We start from the raw sequence: 15,244 nt of genomic DNA, 5'->3' as shown, positions 1-15,244 counted from the left end.
CTTCTTCAGTCTCTGGAGAAAGTGGGATGCCTGGCTCTAACTTTTTTTTTTTAAGTGAACCCCGGGGGCATTTAACCACTGAGTCACATTCCCAGCCCTTTTTACTTAGAGACAGGGTCTTGCTAAATTGCTCAGAGCCTTGTTAAATTGCTGAGGCTGGCTTTGAACTCATGATCCTCCTGCTGGGATTACAGGTATGTGCCACTGCGCCCAGCTTCATTTTTCTTTAATATGTATTTATTTTTTTAGTTGTAGTTGGATACAATAGCTTTATTTTATTTATTTTCTTGTGGTGCTGAGGATTGAATCCAGGACCTCGCACATGCTAGACGAGTGCTCTACTGCTGCACAACCCCAGTGCCTGGCTTTTTTTTTGTAAAACCAACAATATCAGGTTAAAACTGTCCAAGGACTAGTGTAAAATAAAAACAATGGCCTTTAAAAGTAATCATTCTACAACTGTATACTGCAGAAACATTTTTTTCAAAGAATGTCAATGCCCAAAATGAGTTAAAAATAAACCTTATCTTTTAAAAACTGCTACTCAAAAGTTTAATATATTATTATAAAATAACTATGGCATATAACTATATCAAAAGCATCAAAACAATTGAAAGTGATGTGAAATACTGAAGTTACTAAAGTCCATGAACTTTGAGTGATAAAGAATCTACAGTGAGCAAGTGGGAGGTTGGGGGGATGTCTTTTTTTTTTTTAAAGGAAAACTAGCTAATAAATATAGAAGAAACGAAAGAATATGAAAATCTTCATTTGGGACATTCAATATATAATAACTGATTCAATACAACCATCAATGAATGCTGAAATCATTAGGTAAAATGTGGATGGATACAATGAGAGTGAGTTCTGCATCTATGGATCCAACCAACCAAGGATAGGGGGGGAAATGTGCATCTGAACGGTACATGTATGAGTCTTTTTTCTTGTCATTACTCTCTTAATAATACAGTATAACAACCATTTTAATAGCATTTACACTGTATTAGTCATTATAAATAATCTAGAGATGATTTAAGATACACAGGAGGTATGCATAGGTTCCATGCAAATACTATGCTATTTTATATAAGAAACTTAAGCCTTCACATATTTAGGTGTGCATAAGGGTTCCTAGAACCAATTCCCCCAAAGATATCAAGGTACAACTATATTTATTTGGTACAAAAGTACTTCCAATAGACTACTCAGTAGTTGTAAAGATGAACCACACCTTTACAAAGGAGGGTCTAAGGTAATCAAATTTGGCTTGGTAATAATATTCATCATCATGTATAGCTGGCACAATTTATGTGTTTCCTGACTTAAAATGAAGTTCACAATACTATCATCTAAATGTTTAACTGAATCTAATCTATAAGAAATACAATGACACTAGGAGGAAGGAATCAGACAAATTCAGAATATGAGATAAAGCAACTAGGCTTCATCTGTAAAAAGTTAAGTGTCATTGCGGACACTGGTTATTGTTTAATTAGTATGGACAGAGATTTATCAATTTTATTGATCATTTCAAAGAACCAACTTCTAGTTTCATGGATTTTTCTTGTATTGTGTCCTTTTCAATTTGATTTTTAGTATTATTGGTAACTTTGCTTGCTTCTGATTAAATTAGCTCTTAAATGTCTAGTTTTTTAAGGTAAAAACTTAGATGACTGGTTCCAGACTTATTCCCTTTCCTAATACAATCAATCAATATTATAAAATTGCTAGGACGCACTGCTTTGGATGGATCCAAATGCTCTTTCACAGTAGGGGAGAGTCCAGTTATCAAGCTATATACATTTCCAATAACCAAACAGCAATGTGATTGGCCTGTCATTCCTAACCTTACAACTAAGACCACCTCACTTCCATGTATAGGCTTGTATTCACTGGATTTCCAAAATCAACTACTTTGGTTTGGATCTTGAATGTCCCTTAGAAAAAGGCCCATGTGTTGAAGGACTGGATCTCAGTCTGTAGTACTATTGGAAGGCAGTAGAAACTTTAGTGGGGCCTTGTAGGAATACTGGAACACTAACCCTTCCTATCTTTTTGTTTCCTGGCTGCCATGAGGTGAACAGGGCCTCCTCTGCCATGCACTCCAGTCATGATGTCTAGTATCAGAAAGATGAATAATGCACCAACCTTATTCCTAAATAGGGGAACATAAAGAATTCTATGTCAGCTCTACTCTGGCACATTACTAAGAGCTGGCCTATCCAAATATTATATCCAAAAATCATATAAAATCATGGCTGTGGGTAATAGCCCCATATTTACCACTTGCCCTAGATGTTCTCTCCCATTAGTCCACTGAACTCCTGATACTCCAAATCCTTGTCTCCTCTATCTCTTAATCTTCTTGCTGTGGGACTACAGCTCTGTTAGAACTCACTTCTCTAGCTGCCACTTCTGACCTAATCTGCTTTACTTCATATTGCATCCCCCCCTCCCTTTAGTCTCAAAGTAAACCAAAACTCTGATTAACACAGCCCATACTCGGCCCTGAGGGAGTCTCCTATCTTCCCAGTCTCCTTCCACAAGCCAGATTACTTGCTTCTAGTCCTACCCCAACTATCACCAAAGGGTTCCTGTACTAGAATTTTATGTGCTTGCATAAGGATGTCTTCTATTGCAATCAAAAGATTAAATGTGACACCTTTGCATCTTTTCCTTCATTTCTTTAGCCTTTTTGGGGTAATATGTTGAGGAAAAATTCAAATAACCATTTTAAAATTAACAATTCAAAGGCATTAAGTACATTCAAAATGTTGTAAGGAGCTGGGGTTGTAGCTCAGTGGTAGAGCACTTGCCTAGCACATGTGAGGCACTGGGTTTGATCCTCAGCACCACATAATAAATAAATAAATTAAATAAAGGTGTTAGGTCCATCTACAACTAAACATATTTTTAAAAAATGTTATGTAACCCTATTCACAATAGCTAAATTATGGAACCAACCTGGATGCCCTTCAGTAGATGAATGGATAAAGAAAACATGTGGAATTCAGCATTAAAAGAGAATTATAAAACCATGGTATTTGCAAGTAAATGGATGAAGCTGGAGAATATAATGCTAAGTGAAACTAGCCAATCTCCAAAAAACTAAATGCAGAATGATTTATCTGATTTAAAGATGCTGATTCATAATATGCTGCAGGGGTGAGAGGGATGGGAGGAGTAAATGAACTCTAGGTAGGGCAAAAGGGAAAGGGTGAGGGAGCAGAAGGGAGGGGGCACAGTGGTAGGAAAGATGGTGGAATGCGATAGTTATCATTACCCTAAGTACATGTATGAAGACATGAAGGATATGACTCTACTTTGTGTACAACCAGAGATATGAAAAATTATGCTCTATATGTGTAATATGAATTGTAATGCATTCTGTTGTCATATATAACAAATTAATTTTTTTAAAAAAATGTGTGCAACCACCAACTGTATCTGGTTTCAAATCACTCCCATCACTCACAGTGAAATCCTTTACCTATTTAAGCAGCTTCTCACTGGACCCCAATCTACTAGTAATCACCAATTTGTATTCTGTTCTATAAGGATTTATCAACCCTGAATATTTCCTACAGCATAATCACATAATATATGAACTTCTGTATCTGGCTTCTTTCACTTAATTTAAGGTTTTGGAAACTCATTCACATTATAGCAAGTATTACAACTTTATTCCTTTTTATAGTTGAATAATATTCTTCTGTATGTATATATGATAATTTGCTTATTCATTCATCCATTAATGGACTTCTGACTTGTCTACTTCTTTTTTATAAATAATACTGCTCCAAATGTGTGTTCACATATTTGTTTGAGTACCAGCAATTCATTCTTTTGGGTACACAACGAGAAACTGAATTGCTAGCACATAAATGATTTTTTAAATTACTCTATTTTGTCTCTACTACTTTCTACTTATCTACATATCTTTTCTTCACAAGAATTTTTAGTTGGTTTCCGTAGGGTTTATAAGAATACATTTTGCTGTTCCCCAAATACCCTAAACTTATTCCTTGATCAACACCTATACACACAGCCATGTTTTCTGTATGGAAGCTGAGAAATTCATATTGTTAAATGCTTTTCTTCTTTATATCATTCAGTCTTTGGCCAAATGTTACTTCCTCAGGGAAGCACACCATAACTGTCCTACCTACAACAGCACTCATACATACTACCTTGCTCCTGATTTCTTTTTTGTCGAAGCCTTTATCACCATTGAAATCATATTAATTTGTTTAAATGTGTCTTTCACACCAGAACACTCTATGCAATAGCAGGCTTCATTTTCCTTGGTTATTATTATCCCCTCCGCACTTAAAGATAATATTTTGCCCATTGGTTTTCACTTGATCTTAGCCAAAAGGCCGAGAAGCGATTGCGCACTGGTTTTCAAATGAATAGATTAATATTCACTCCATTATAAGATGTCCACATCTTATAAGACTGAGCAAAATACAAAATGTTTACACAAACTGAACTTGATATCTTAACAATAAATTAACAAATAAAATGGCAGTCAAGATTGTTTTCGTTCTCATGACCATCCAATTGGCTTCTGCTTGTATTTGGAGAAAAAAGGGGGGGGGCTATCATAAAATCTGGGTCATAAAGTAACTCATTTAAATGTACACTTGGTATGGTCTTTGCATTGAAATAATTTTCAATTTTAAGTAAGATCTGAATAATAATGAAATACTACCTCATATCTACTAAGAAGGCTATTATTAAGAACAAAAACAAAATACCAAGAGTTGAGAAGGATGTGGAGATTGGAACCTTTTTGACATTGCTAATGACAATGTAAAATGGTACAGCCACGGTAGAAAACAGTTTGGTGCTTCCTCAAAAACTTAAACATGGTATTATATATATGATCTAGTAAACCCATATCTAGGTATATACACAAAAGAATTAAAAGCAGGCACTCAGATAGTTATACACCAATATTCATAACAGCATTTTGTCAATAGCCAAAAAGTAGAAACAATATAAATGATGACCAACAAATGAATGAACAAAATTGCTATATACATACAATGGAACATTACTCAGACATAAAAATAATAAATTTTTTATATATGCTACAACATATAGAAAATATTAATGTTAATCAAAATAAGCTAGCCACAAAAGGGCAAATATTGCATAATTCCACTCATTTAAGTTACACAGATTGAGTATATTCACAGAGATAGAAAGCAGAATAGAGATTATCAGATACTAGGAAAAAGAGGAATTATTATTTAATGGGTATAGAGCTTATTTGGAGTGATTTCAAGGTCTAGAAATAGCGGTTACCAACACTGTAAATGTGCTAATGCCACTGAATTATAAACTTAAATGATAATTTTATGTTGTATATGTTTGTCACAATTTAAAAAATCATCAAAAAGAAAAGAAAATAGTAAATGGATATGCTAAAGTAAAAGAAAAAGACATACAAGCCTCACATTTTATATGTGGATTTTAAGAAAAGGTAAAACTACGGTGAGAGAAGACAGGTCACTGGGATGGGTGTTACTCTGTTATGACATGTACATACAGTGGCTTTTGAAGACACACAAAGGAAATTTTGATAGTTATGGAAATATTCTTTATTTTGATTGTGGTAGGGGTTATACAACCATACACATTTCAAACACATAAAATTATACTTAAACTTGATGAATTTCATAATATGTAAATTATGCTCTACTAAAGGTCATCTTAAAAATGAGAGACCTGAGATAGTCTAGACCTAAACATTTCTAATACAAAACAAAACTGCATTCTTGAGTGCCCAAGATTAAACAGAAAAATGACTAAAATTTAGTGCTGTATATGAAATCTAAAATTCTTTACATCATAAAATGCTTCCATTTGTCAGTGGTGAGTGATGGTAGTAGACAGTTATATTTCAGTTATACTGGAAGACTGTAATCAGTACATTTATCAATAGGTACTCATGGTACAGTCACTACTTTGTAAAGCAACTATTTCATTTGTCAAAATTCCAATGGATAAGATATTGTGTCTTGGGATCTTATATTCATCATGCCTTCTGAAGCCATATATAATTTTGCATAGATTTCTTTTAAAATATTGACTTATGTATAATGTTCTTCTAAAAACTTCTTTACTGAAGCCTAAAAAAAATCCAGGGCTCCCCCTGTCTTTCCTACACTAGCCACAAGAATAGTGTGTAAATGATCACATAAGTTTTGGTATTCAAACTAGATACAACACTACAAATCTTCTTCAAGCTACTTAGAATACTTAGGATTGTCTTGCTTCTAAGAAGACTGCACTTAGGATTTGAGTCTAAAGTCACAGCTACATTACATTATTACTGGTTCATTTCTGATTTCTTGTCAATTAAAATATCAACATCTTTGTTCCATAAGGCATTGGTAAAATACACCTTTGAATTTTAAACCTAATGGACAAGGCTATATATTTTGGGGAAACAATCTTTTATCTTCTCATTCTAAGTAGATATTAAACAGATTTTGAATCTTGATTCATCATCTAACATATTAGTTCCATTTTTAAATAGTTCATGTATAAAAACTGCATGTGAAGATTTAAATACAAAATGCATCCTGTGTAAGTTTAAGACACAAAGACCTTTAAACATCAATAATCTATTTCATTTGTTTATATGTGGTGCTGAGAATCGGACCCAGTCCCTCACACATGTGAGGCAATCGCTCTACCACTGAGCCCCAGCCCCAGCCCCAATAGTCTCTTAATATAATCCCCTATTAACACCAGCTACTTTTATTTTAATTTCTCTACCTTGACAAAAAACATAGTCATGAGAAAGTCCATCAAATAACATGTAAAACTGTATTTGTGATCCAGTTTTTATTTATTACAAGTATGATATTACTCTGTTATGACATGCGCATACAATGGCTTTTGACGACAGATGTTCTAGAAATTTTTTCATGAAGCATCATCAAAAACCCTGGACACTTTTTTCAGATATTTAACCTTGATTATTTTCTGTAAGAAATGTATTTGTCCACCTTGATGCCTATAGTACCTTTTATTTTCTAAAACTCATTTATAGATAATAACAACAGGGGCTGGGGTTGTGGGCTTAGTGGTGGAGCACTTGCCTAGCATGCATGAGGCACTGTGTTCAATCCCCAGCACCACATAAACAAACTAAATAAACAAAATAAAGGTACTGTGTCCATCTACAACTAAAAAAACATTTTTAAAAAAGATAATTATTCCACAAGTCATTTTAATATCTAAAATATGCAACTTAAAAATTGGAAATTTAACAAGGCTATCACTATTTTTCATTTACTCTGCACATTACTACTTTATACTTCCATTTTATAGTTTATTTCCATTTAATTATCCTCTTGGTGAGAGAAAAAAATGAAAACAATCAAAATAGAAATCTAGTTCATCTTTATTTTGGCCCCACCAAGTAGGTCTATTTTGTCCTTCAAGAGCAACTCGAAGAGATTCCTTTCATTACACTTTGTAAAAGTCTCAGTACACTCTTGTAATTTTTGCTTGCTCAGTTAACTTTTTCATTATAAAACAACCTTATATTCTTTTTATACACATCTACCTATAAGGTTTCAATAACTGGAAACAAAGCAAAAAACTTAATTCATGATTCTAACATATTGAGACAGTAGTTTATGCTAAATACAAGCATAATACTTATCTTTCAGGGCTGGGGATATAGCTCAGTTGGTAGAGTGCTTGCCTTGCACGCACAAGGCCCTGGGTTCAATCCCCAGCACCAAAGGAAAAAAAAAAAAACTTATCTTTCCTTCTAAACAAATGATATTGTACTGATAATTCATGTCAGTTTAATTCCCAACATGATTCAACAATTCTAGTTTCATGCTTTGATATTACTGACATTTTATATGAAGGCAGAATAAAAAGATGAGTTCTAGTTTTCTGAGTTATTATTTTGTCACTCTCATTTTTATTAGCCATCTTCAATAACATAATAGAAGAAACGTGTTTATGGCTCTTTTCAATTATTTTTTCTGACTTCTGTATCCAAATGAGGATGCTGTTTCTTCATTTTACTAAATAAAAGTAATGTCTAACTTTGTAGTCATTCCATTTGCCCTAGACTTGTAGAGTTCTAGTTTCTACTTGCCAAAAGAAAACTAAAATAAGAATATCTTTTCAAAGATAGAGAGATGGCTTTTCTTTTGAATCTTCATATTTTTGATTAAGATAATCCTAATCTGAATCTTGGAATGAAAAATTGTTATCAAGAATCCTAGTTAGTTAACATGAATTTTAAAGGGTTACTTTTTTTCATCTTCACTACTTTTCTCCGTTTGAAAACATTCAGGCATATACCTTAACTCATAATTCAATGTCTTGATGTAGGAAGTCCAGGCTACAGAATATCATAAAATCTAAACTAACACATTCTCAAAACTCAAAATAAGATAATTACATTTATTCTGTATGTGACTAATACTGCATTTGCTCAATGAATAAAATCTAGCTGCAGCCAGGATTACCTATGGTCAAACAGATTTATAAAACCTAAAAAGCAGATCTGAAATACACTGGTTATTTTTTATGATTTGAAATGTAAGGAAAGAAATTATTAACTATTTCTAACAAAACTGGGGGGAGGGGCTAGAACAAGGAGTCTTTAGGCCACAGTAAGACTCCAAATATTACAGAACATAAAATGGAATAATTTAAGACTTCAATTAAAGTTAAAAAAATCATTTAAAACAAGAGCACAGAAGTTGTGCTTCAAAAAATTTTGTTTTGGTTTAAAGGGAAAGGGATGAGAAAGGCGATACAAGGCACTACCAGACTCCTTACCCATTGTTGTTGGTGCTGGAGCTTCCTGATGGTATTTTCAGCTTGCTCCAGCTTAGCACTGGCCTCATCACTCTGCTGTTTGATGGTGGCCAACTCCCGTTTTATGAGGTAGTTTTCCTCAGCCTCCTGGGCTCTTGTCACTTGTCCCTTAGGACATAATTTTTGTGTGTGTAAAGCAATTTAGGACAGATTCAAGAAAGACTGCCTTTGTGAGGTTTAGTTATTTACTTTCACATGTTAAAAAAAGAATCACCTCAGAATAGAACAGCCTAGTTAATTATTAACTAGCAGCTTATTATTGCTCCAGAAAATTTTTGGAAACTAAATGAAAAATTAATTGACAATCTTAAGAACAATTCTTTCAGTCAATAAAAATTCATGCAATATTACTGAGTTGTACATGCAGAACTAAAATTTCAACAAATAGCAGTTAATTTCACAGAATCCACTGATTGCCATTTGTAACAAAGAATACTTTAAAAAATAAGGTTAGCTTTATAACGTGCAAAAGGTGCCTATTTGAGTGTACTAGATAAGTTATTTAAAATTAAATTTATACCCATATACCACCCCAAAAAATTATTTCTAGGAAAATGCATGTAAAATTGCATGCATTAGAATATAAATTTCTGAGTTTAGGACTTTTCTTAGAAGTAGAGTTAGAGAAAATGCTTTAAAAAAAAAACAAAACACACAAAAAAAACTATACCTGTATCAATCTATCTGCCAAGGAAGCACTTTCCTACAAAAGGAAAAATTCAGATAGAAATATAAGAGAAAGAAAATAAAAGTGATAAAATTAGGAATAAGAAGAAACAAAGGTACTCAAATTCCAACTGCTTTTCATTGTTAATTAAAAAGGACACCTAAAAATTTAAAACTTTTTTTAACTGAATATGTTTTTATTCTTAAAAATACATCAAAACAAAGACTACAAAAAGCCATGTTTTTCCAAGAAGAAAAATGAACACAAATTCCAAGTGGTTTTTCATTACTTGGGCAAATAAATATCTTCTCTTGAAAGCTTACCTTTTTACATCTTTAATTTTAATCATATTATCAAACTACATATATGAAAGGGAGAAGGAATTTGAGTAAGCAATTCTACATATAAAGTGTGATAGCAATTCATGCCACAGTAACATCCAAAGAAATAAAGTAAAGAAAATAAGACAAATGAAGTCAATCAGCTCAATTTAATAAACGCTAGTAATAATGAGCAAGTAAACTTTTTGGTTACAGAATTGAACTGATACGTAAGTATTTATAGAATTCTAAGTGTTGATACATCTAGGTCATTTAAGCCAGTAAAAAAGTTACTTAATTCTCTAGAAATAAAATCCAAACTTAATAATTTCCTACAGCATCTTTATCGCTCTTAAACGGTTTAACAAGAACGCTTTCTCTGAAAATGACTGACTCCAAAGACAAAAATTCACCTAGGAAATTGTCTTACTCTAAACCAGGTTTAGGGAATTGGGCAGGAGGAAAAAAACAATTGAGTTCAACATTCATGTGGCATCACCAAAAAGTAGAAATAGCCTCAAAGCAACTCTAATACAATGAGAGACATACAGAGAAGCTATATTTTATGTAACATAAAGTATCTGCAATTATTATACAATAGACAGACATGTAATAAACTTCCTATCCTTGTACACTGATATTTAATATGAAATCATCTTTTCTTTAAAAATGAAAGACAGGGGCTGGGGTTGTAGCTCAGTGGTAGAGCACTCACCTAGCAAGCGCGAGGCCCTGTGTTCCATCCTCAGCATCACATCAAAATAAACAAATAAAATAAAGTTTCTTTTAAAAAAAGAATTTAAAAAAGGGGGGGGGGCTGGGGCTAGGGCTCAGCGGTAGAGCAATCGCCTAGCATGTGCAAGGCACTGGGTTCGATCCTCAGCACCACATAAAAATAAATTTTAAAAAATAAAGGTATTGGGCTGGGGATGTGGCTCAAGCGGTAGCCCGCTCGCCTGGCATGCGTGCGGCCCAGGTTCGATCCTCAGCACCACATACCAACAAAGATGTTGTGTCCGCCGAGAACTAAAAAATAAATATTAAAAATTCTCTCTCTCTCTCTCTCCTCTCTCACTCTCTCTTAAAAAAAAATAAAGGTATTGTGTCCAACTACTATATATATAACGACTGGGGTTGTCACTCAGTGGTAGAGCGCTTGCTTAGCACGTGTGAGGCATGGGGTTCAATCCTCAGCACTACTAACTAACTAACTAACTAAATAAATAAATAAATAAATAAATGTCTTGTGTCCATCTACAACCAAAAAAAAACCTTTAAAAACAAGAAAGAAAGAAAGATAAACACTGCAAATTATCCCTTTCCTAGTTTTTTATTTCTTAGATATTTATCTATAAACTTTCAGGAAGACTTTAAAGATACTTGACAATATAATAAGGAACATTTTTAAACCTAGTTACTCTTGCCTCTAGTTTTTTAAAGGGAACAACAAAAAATTCTGTGAATTCAAATGGTGTTTTTCTTTTAATAAAGCAAAATTCCTACACTATGCTTTGATGACTCCATTAATTCTTACAGTATCAGAAACACAACTACAAAAGGTTCATCAAAAGAACAATACAAAAATTATGCAAAATTTCCACATCTGCCAATTATTATGAAACAGAGAAGAGGCAATGAGTAGATATCAAAATAATTTTAACTAAAGTTTACACACAATTCTCTTTTACTGAAAATCAATATCAGAGTGAATTTTTATATAAAGAATACAAAGGGATAAGAATTTTAATCATTTTGACTAAATGTAAAAGTAATGTAAATGTAAAGTAATCCTAGACCTTAAATGAATTATTGCCTCACTTGACAGTCCATGAGGAAGCCAGGACAACATTTGAATCATCTTTAAAAAGTTTTTATCAGAATGAATTCCCAATTAGATTCTAGAAGAACGTATTTTTTAGAGGTTACACAGAAAGAAAACAAATGACATCAATATTAATCCAATAATTACCCAAGTTAAAACCTTAATATGAAAGATCAGGAACTTGTACCCATCAATTTTTATTAATAACTAGCTACGTGGCTAAACAGTAAGCTAGGCAAGTTAACAGTCAATAACACAACTTAAGAGACACATGTGCCAAATTTTTTGAGAATTTCTTAAATATATGGAAAAATCCTAAAAGCATTCAACAGAAATTCATAATAGTTACTTACTTTTTCTAACGTTTCAATGCGCTGTTTTAAAAGTCTATTTTCTGTGCGTAACCTCTGCCAAAAAAGAAAAAAACAAAATTCTGCTTGCAAGCATTCTGGAGAGTAAACAAAATTCCTAAATCAAGTCCTGAAAACATGCCATCTTTTATAAATAAAAAGAGTATAAGAAATGGTTACATTATCAGATGTCAGACCATTAAAGGCTCCCACTAAGAAATCTATGACAAAGGAATAATTGTATTTTTCATTCCAGCTATACACTAAAGTATATAAATAATCCTTCTCTTTTCTATATTTAAAAGGACAAAGATAAATGTTTTAAATTACCCATTAGATGGAAAAATTTGTAACCTGCCTATCTCCTACAAAGCCTATTCACATAATTAGTATTTAAATGTCAGTTGAATTAATAAAAAACTTCAAATATGCGTATTTATAGAATAGCAAACTATCACTTTGGATTAGATAAGTCTTCATTTATATTATAGATGCAAGTTGCAAAATTCCTTACATTTGAAATTATAAAACAATTTATCATGAGTTATCATCTACTTAAAAAAATTAGAAGCTCCAATTACAAGTACTGTTTCTACGTTTAAGAAAAACCAGATTTAAAAAAACAAAAGCTTGGGCTGGGGATTTTAGCTCAGTTGGTAGAGTGCTTGCCTCGCATGCACAAGGCCCTGGGTTCAATCCCCTGTACCAAAGGGGGGGAAAAAAAAGAAGAAGGGAAGAAAAAAAGAAAAAAAACTTTATTTAATTGTTCAATGCTTGATCACCTAAAACTTGTCAAAATTAATTTCAGGTATTGAATACAAATCACCCTACATTTTAAAAAATCATCTTTTTGTATATTCTACCAATATAATTTCTTATAAATTCCCTATAAAAATTATTCCTTCAATTTTCAATTCTCTTTATGTTATCCTTTCATTTTGCCATCCCTGAATTTTCAAACCCCACTTACTTTCTATATCAATTTGTTCCAAAGCTCAATCCTATTTCTCAACTCCAATTTTTTCTAAAACTTCTTCCTTGGAAAATCATTTCAACAACTGAATATTCCATTTTGCCAGTAAAGACTTAAATTTGTTTAACAAATGGAGTCTTATTTCAGGAAATAAGAGACTTAAATTTTTATATCTTAAATAGATCACAAATTGGAATATTACAAAGATACTTTACAAATTGTATTTTCTTGTTCTATATACTAAAACATATCTACATAATTTGAAATGGACATAATATATGACCTCAGAATACAAAATAACAGCTAGAGAAGTAAAAATTGTCCCAGATTTCCTGGTTGTTCCTTCCATGTGTATCATAGTAGATTACATAAATCAGCCAATTATTATTATTAATACTGGGGTTTCTGTTTTGTTTTTGATACTAAGGATTAAACCCAGAGGCTCTCTATCACCCAAGCCACACCCCCAACTCTTTTTATTTTTTTGAAACAGGATCTCACTAAGTTACAGAGGCTGGCCTCAAATTTGTGATCTTCCTGCCTTAATCTCCCAACTCTCTGACACAACAGGCAAGTCTCTGGGAATACAGTTGTGCACCACCATGCCTGGATGTTTAAAAAGCCATTTGAAACCAAACAAGATTCTCATAAGGTTCAACAAAAGGTTCCCAAAAGTTTCAACATAAGGTTCAACAAAAGGAAACATTTTGTTTCTCCTGAAAGATTTAACTTTAAGTTTCAATTAGACAAGTGAGTAAATAGTTATTTATGACAGAAGTGATACTAAAATAAATTTTTTAAATTTTTTTTAGTTGTAGAGGGACACATGCTATCTTTGTTTATTAATTTATTTTTTATGTGGTGCTGAGGATCTAACCAGTGCCTCAAACATGCTAGGCAAGCACTCTGTCACTGAGCTATAGCCCCAGCCCCTAAAATAAAATTTAAAGATTAAAATATTCATGGGAATTTCCTTCCCCTACCTCCTTTAAATCTTCTGAAATCTATTTTACTATAAATTAAAATCTAATTTAAACCTAACCAAAAGTTTTTAAATCACTTTTTCTTATTTAATGTTTTGACTGACTGATTGTAGTGCTAAAGTTTGAACCCAGGGCCTCATGCATACTATGTGAGCACTTTTCACTTAGCTATAATCCCCAACTTCTAAAACCACTTTTAAATAAATCATTGCATCCCCTTTTGTGTGACATATACTCCATGAGGCATGAGTATTATTTTAGTTCTTTTATCTCTTTTTTAACAGTTTTTCTTTGGATGTCTCTTTTTATTGCTATGAAACTTTACAAGGAATTAAATTCAACTAGATTTGTTAAATATGCATTTTGTTGAGAAAAAAATCACATCTTTAAATAAAATTATTTTTGTCTCTCTATTCATCTTTTAAAAAAGTCTATGTGTAGGGCTGGGGCTGGGGGTCAGTGGGAGAGCACTTGCCTCACACATGTGAAGCAGTGGGTTCGATCCTCAGCACCAAGTAAAAAATAAATGAATTAATAAAGATATTGAGTCTATCTGCAGCTAAAAAAGTTTTTAAAAAAAAGTCTATGTGTAAAGTTTTTAAAGTTTCTTAGGGTGTATCATATTTTTCATTTAGGTTATACCTAGATATGCTATCTATTTCTATTTTAAATGGGACTTCTATTTCCAATGTATTTTTGAACCATTTATTGCAGATATATAGTAAGCTAGTAAGTAAATCTACTTGATTGAGTTATTATTAATCTTTGCCACACTTTCTAGAATAGAGTGTTTTGTAAGATTTAAAATGAAAACTATTAAAAGAAAGATCACTAGATGTGCCTATATAAAAATACATATCTTGTACTTGAAGCAAAAAGCTTTTTTGACTTAGCAAACTAGAAAAGAAAAAAATGAGACTAAGAGTAAGAACAAGAATTAATATTACTAAAGTAGTAGTGAGGGCTGGAGATGTGGCTCAAGCCGTAATGCACTCGCCTGGCATGCACGGGGCGCTGGGTTTGATCCTCAGCACCACATAAAATAAAATAAAGATGTTAAAAAAAAAAGTAGTAGTGAAATGTTAACTCAATGCTGAAAACAACACACCCTAGGAACATTCCTTAGGAAATTTACTTAGTACACATAAAAAGTCTTAAAACTACTAGTATCCCATAATTCAATAATATTAATTTTGACAACTAGCTATAGAAAAAAAATAAGGAGTCAAAAAACCTTTATATACAAAGATGTATGAGTATT

General features: G+C 32.5%; 1 protein-coding gene across 9 annotated transcripts in view; it reads right to left on the bottom strand.

Annotated features, from left to right (window-relative positions):
- The window catches only part of EVI5 (ecotropic viral integration site 5), a 214,385-nt gene that overhangs the window by 88,243 nt on the left and 110,898 nt on the right, over positions 1-15,244 (bottom strand). For 7 of the 9 annotated variants that reach the window (XM_081305335.1, XM_081305339.1, XM_081305333.1 and 4 more), the window contains 3 exons: positions 12,031-12,084; positions 9,539-9,571; positions 8,830-8,976 (listed from right to left, as the gene is read on the bottom strand). In XM_081305335.1, the coding sequence (XP_081161461.1) occupies positions 8,830-8,976; positions 9,539-9,571; positions 12,031-12,084 (234 nt within the window). The remainder of the gene's footprint in view (positions 1-8,829; positions 8,977-9,538; positions 9,572-12,030; positions 12,085-15,244) is intronic. The other 2 variants (XM_081305337.1, XM_081305338.1) reach the window with 2 other exon arrangements.

Source organism: Spermophilus citellus (assembly GCF_964194105.1).
Source record: "Spermophilus citellus genome assembly, chromosome: 9".
Lineage (NCBI taxonomy): Eukaryota > Metazoa > Chordata > Mammalia > Rodentia > Sciuridae > Spermophilus > Spermophilus citellus.
Note: the sequence above shows the minus strand (reverse complement) of the source record. Positions and strands in the feature narration are given on the sequence as shown.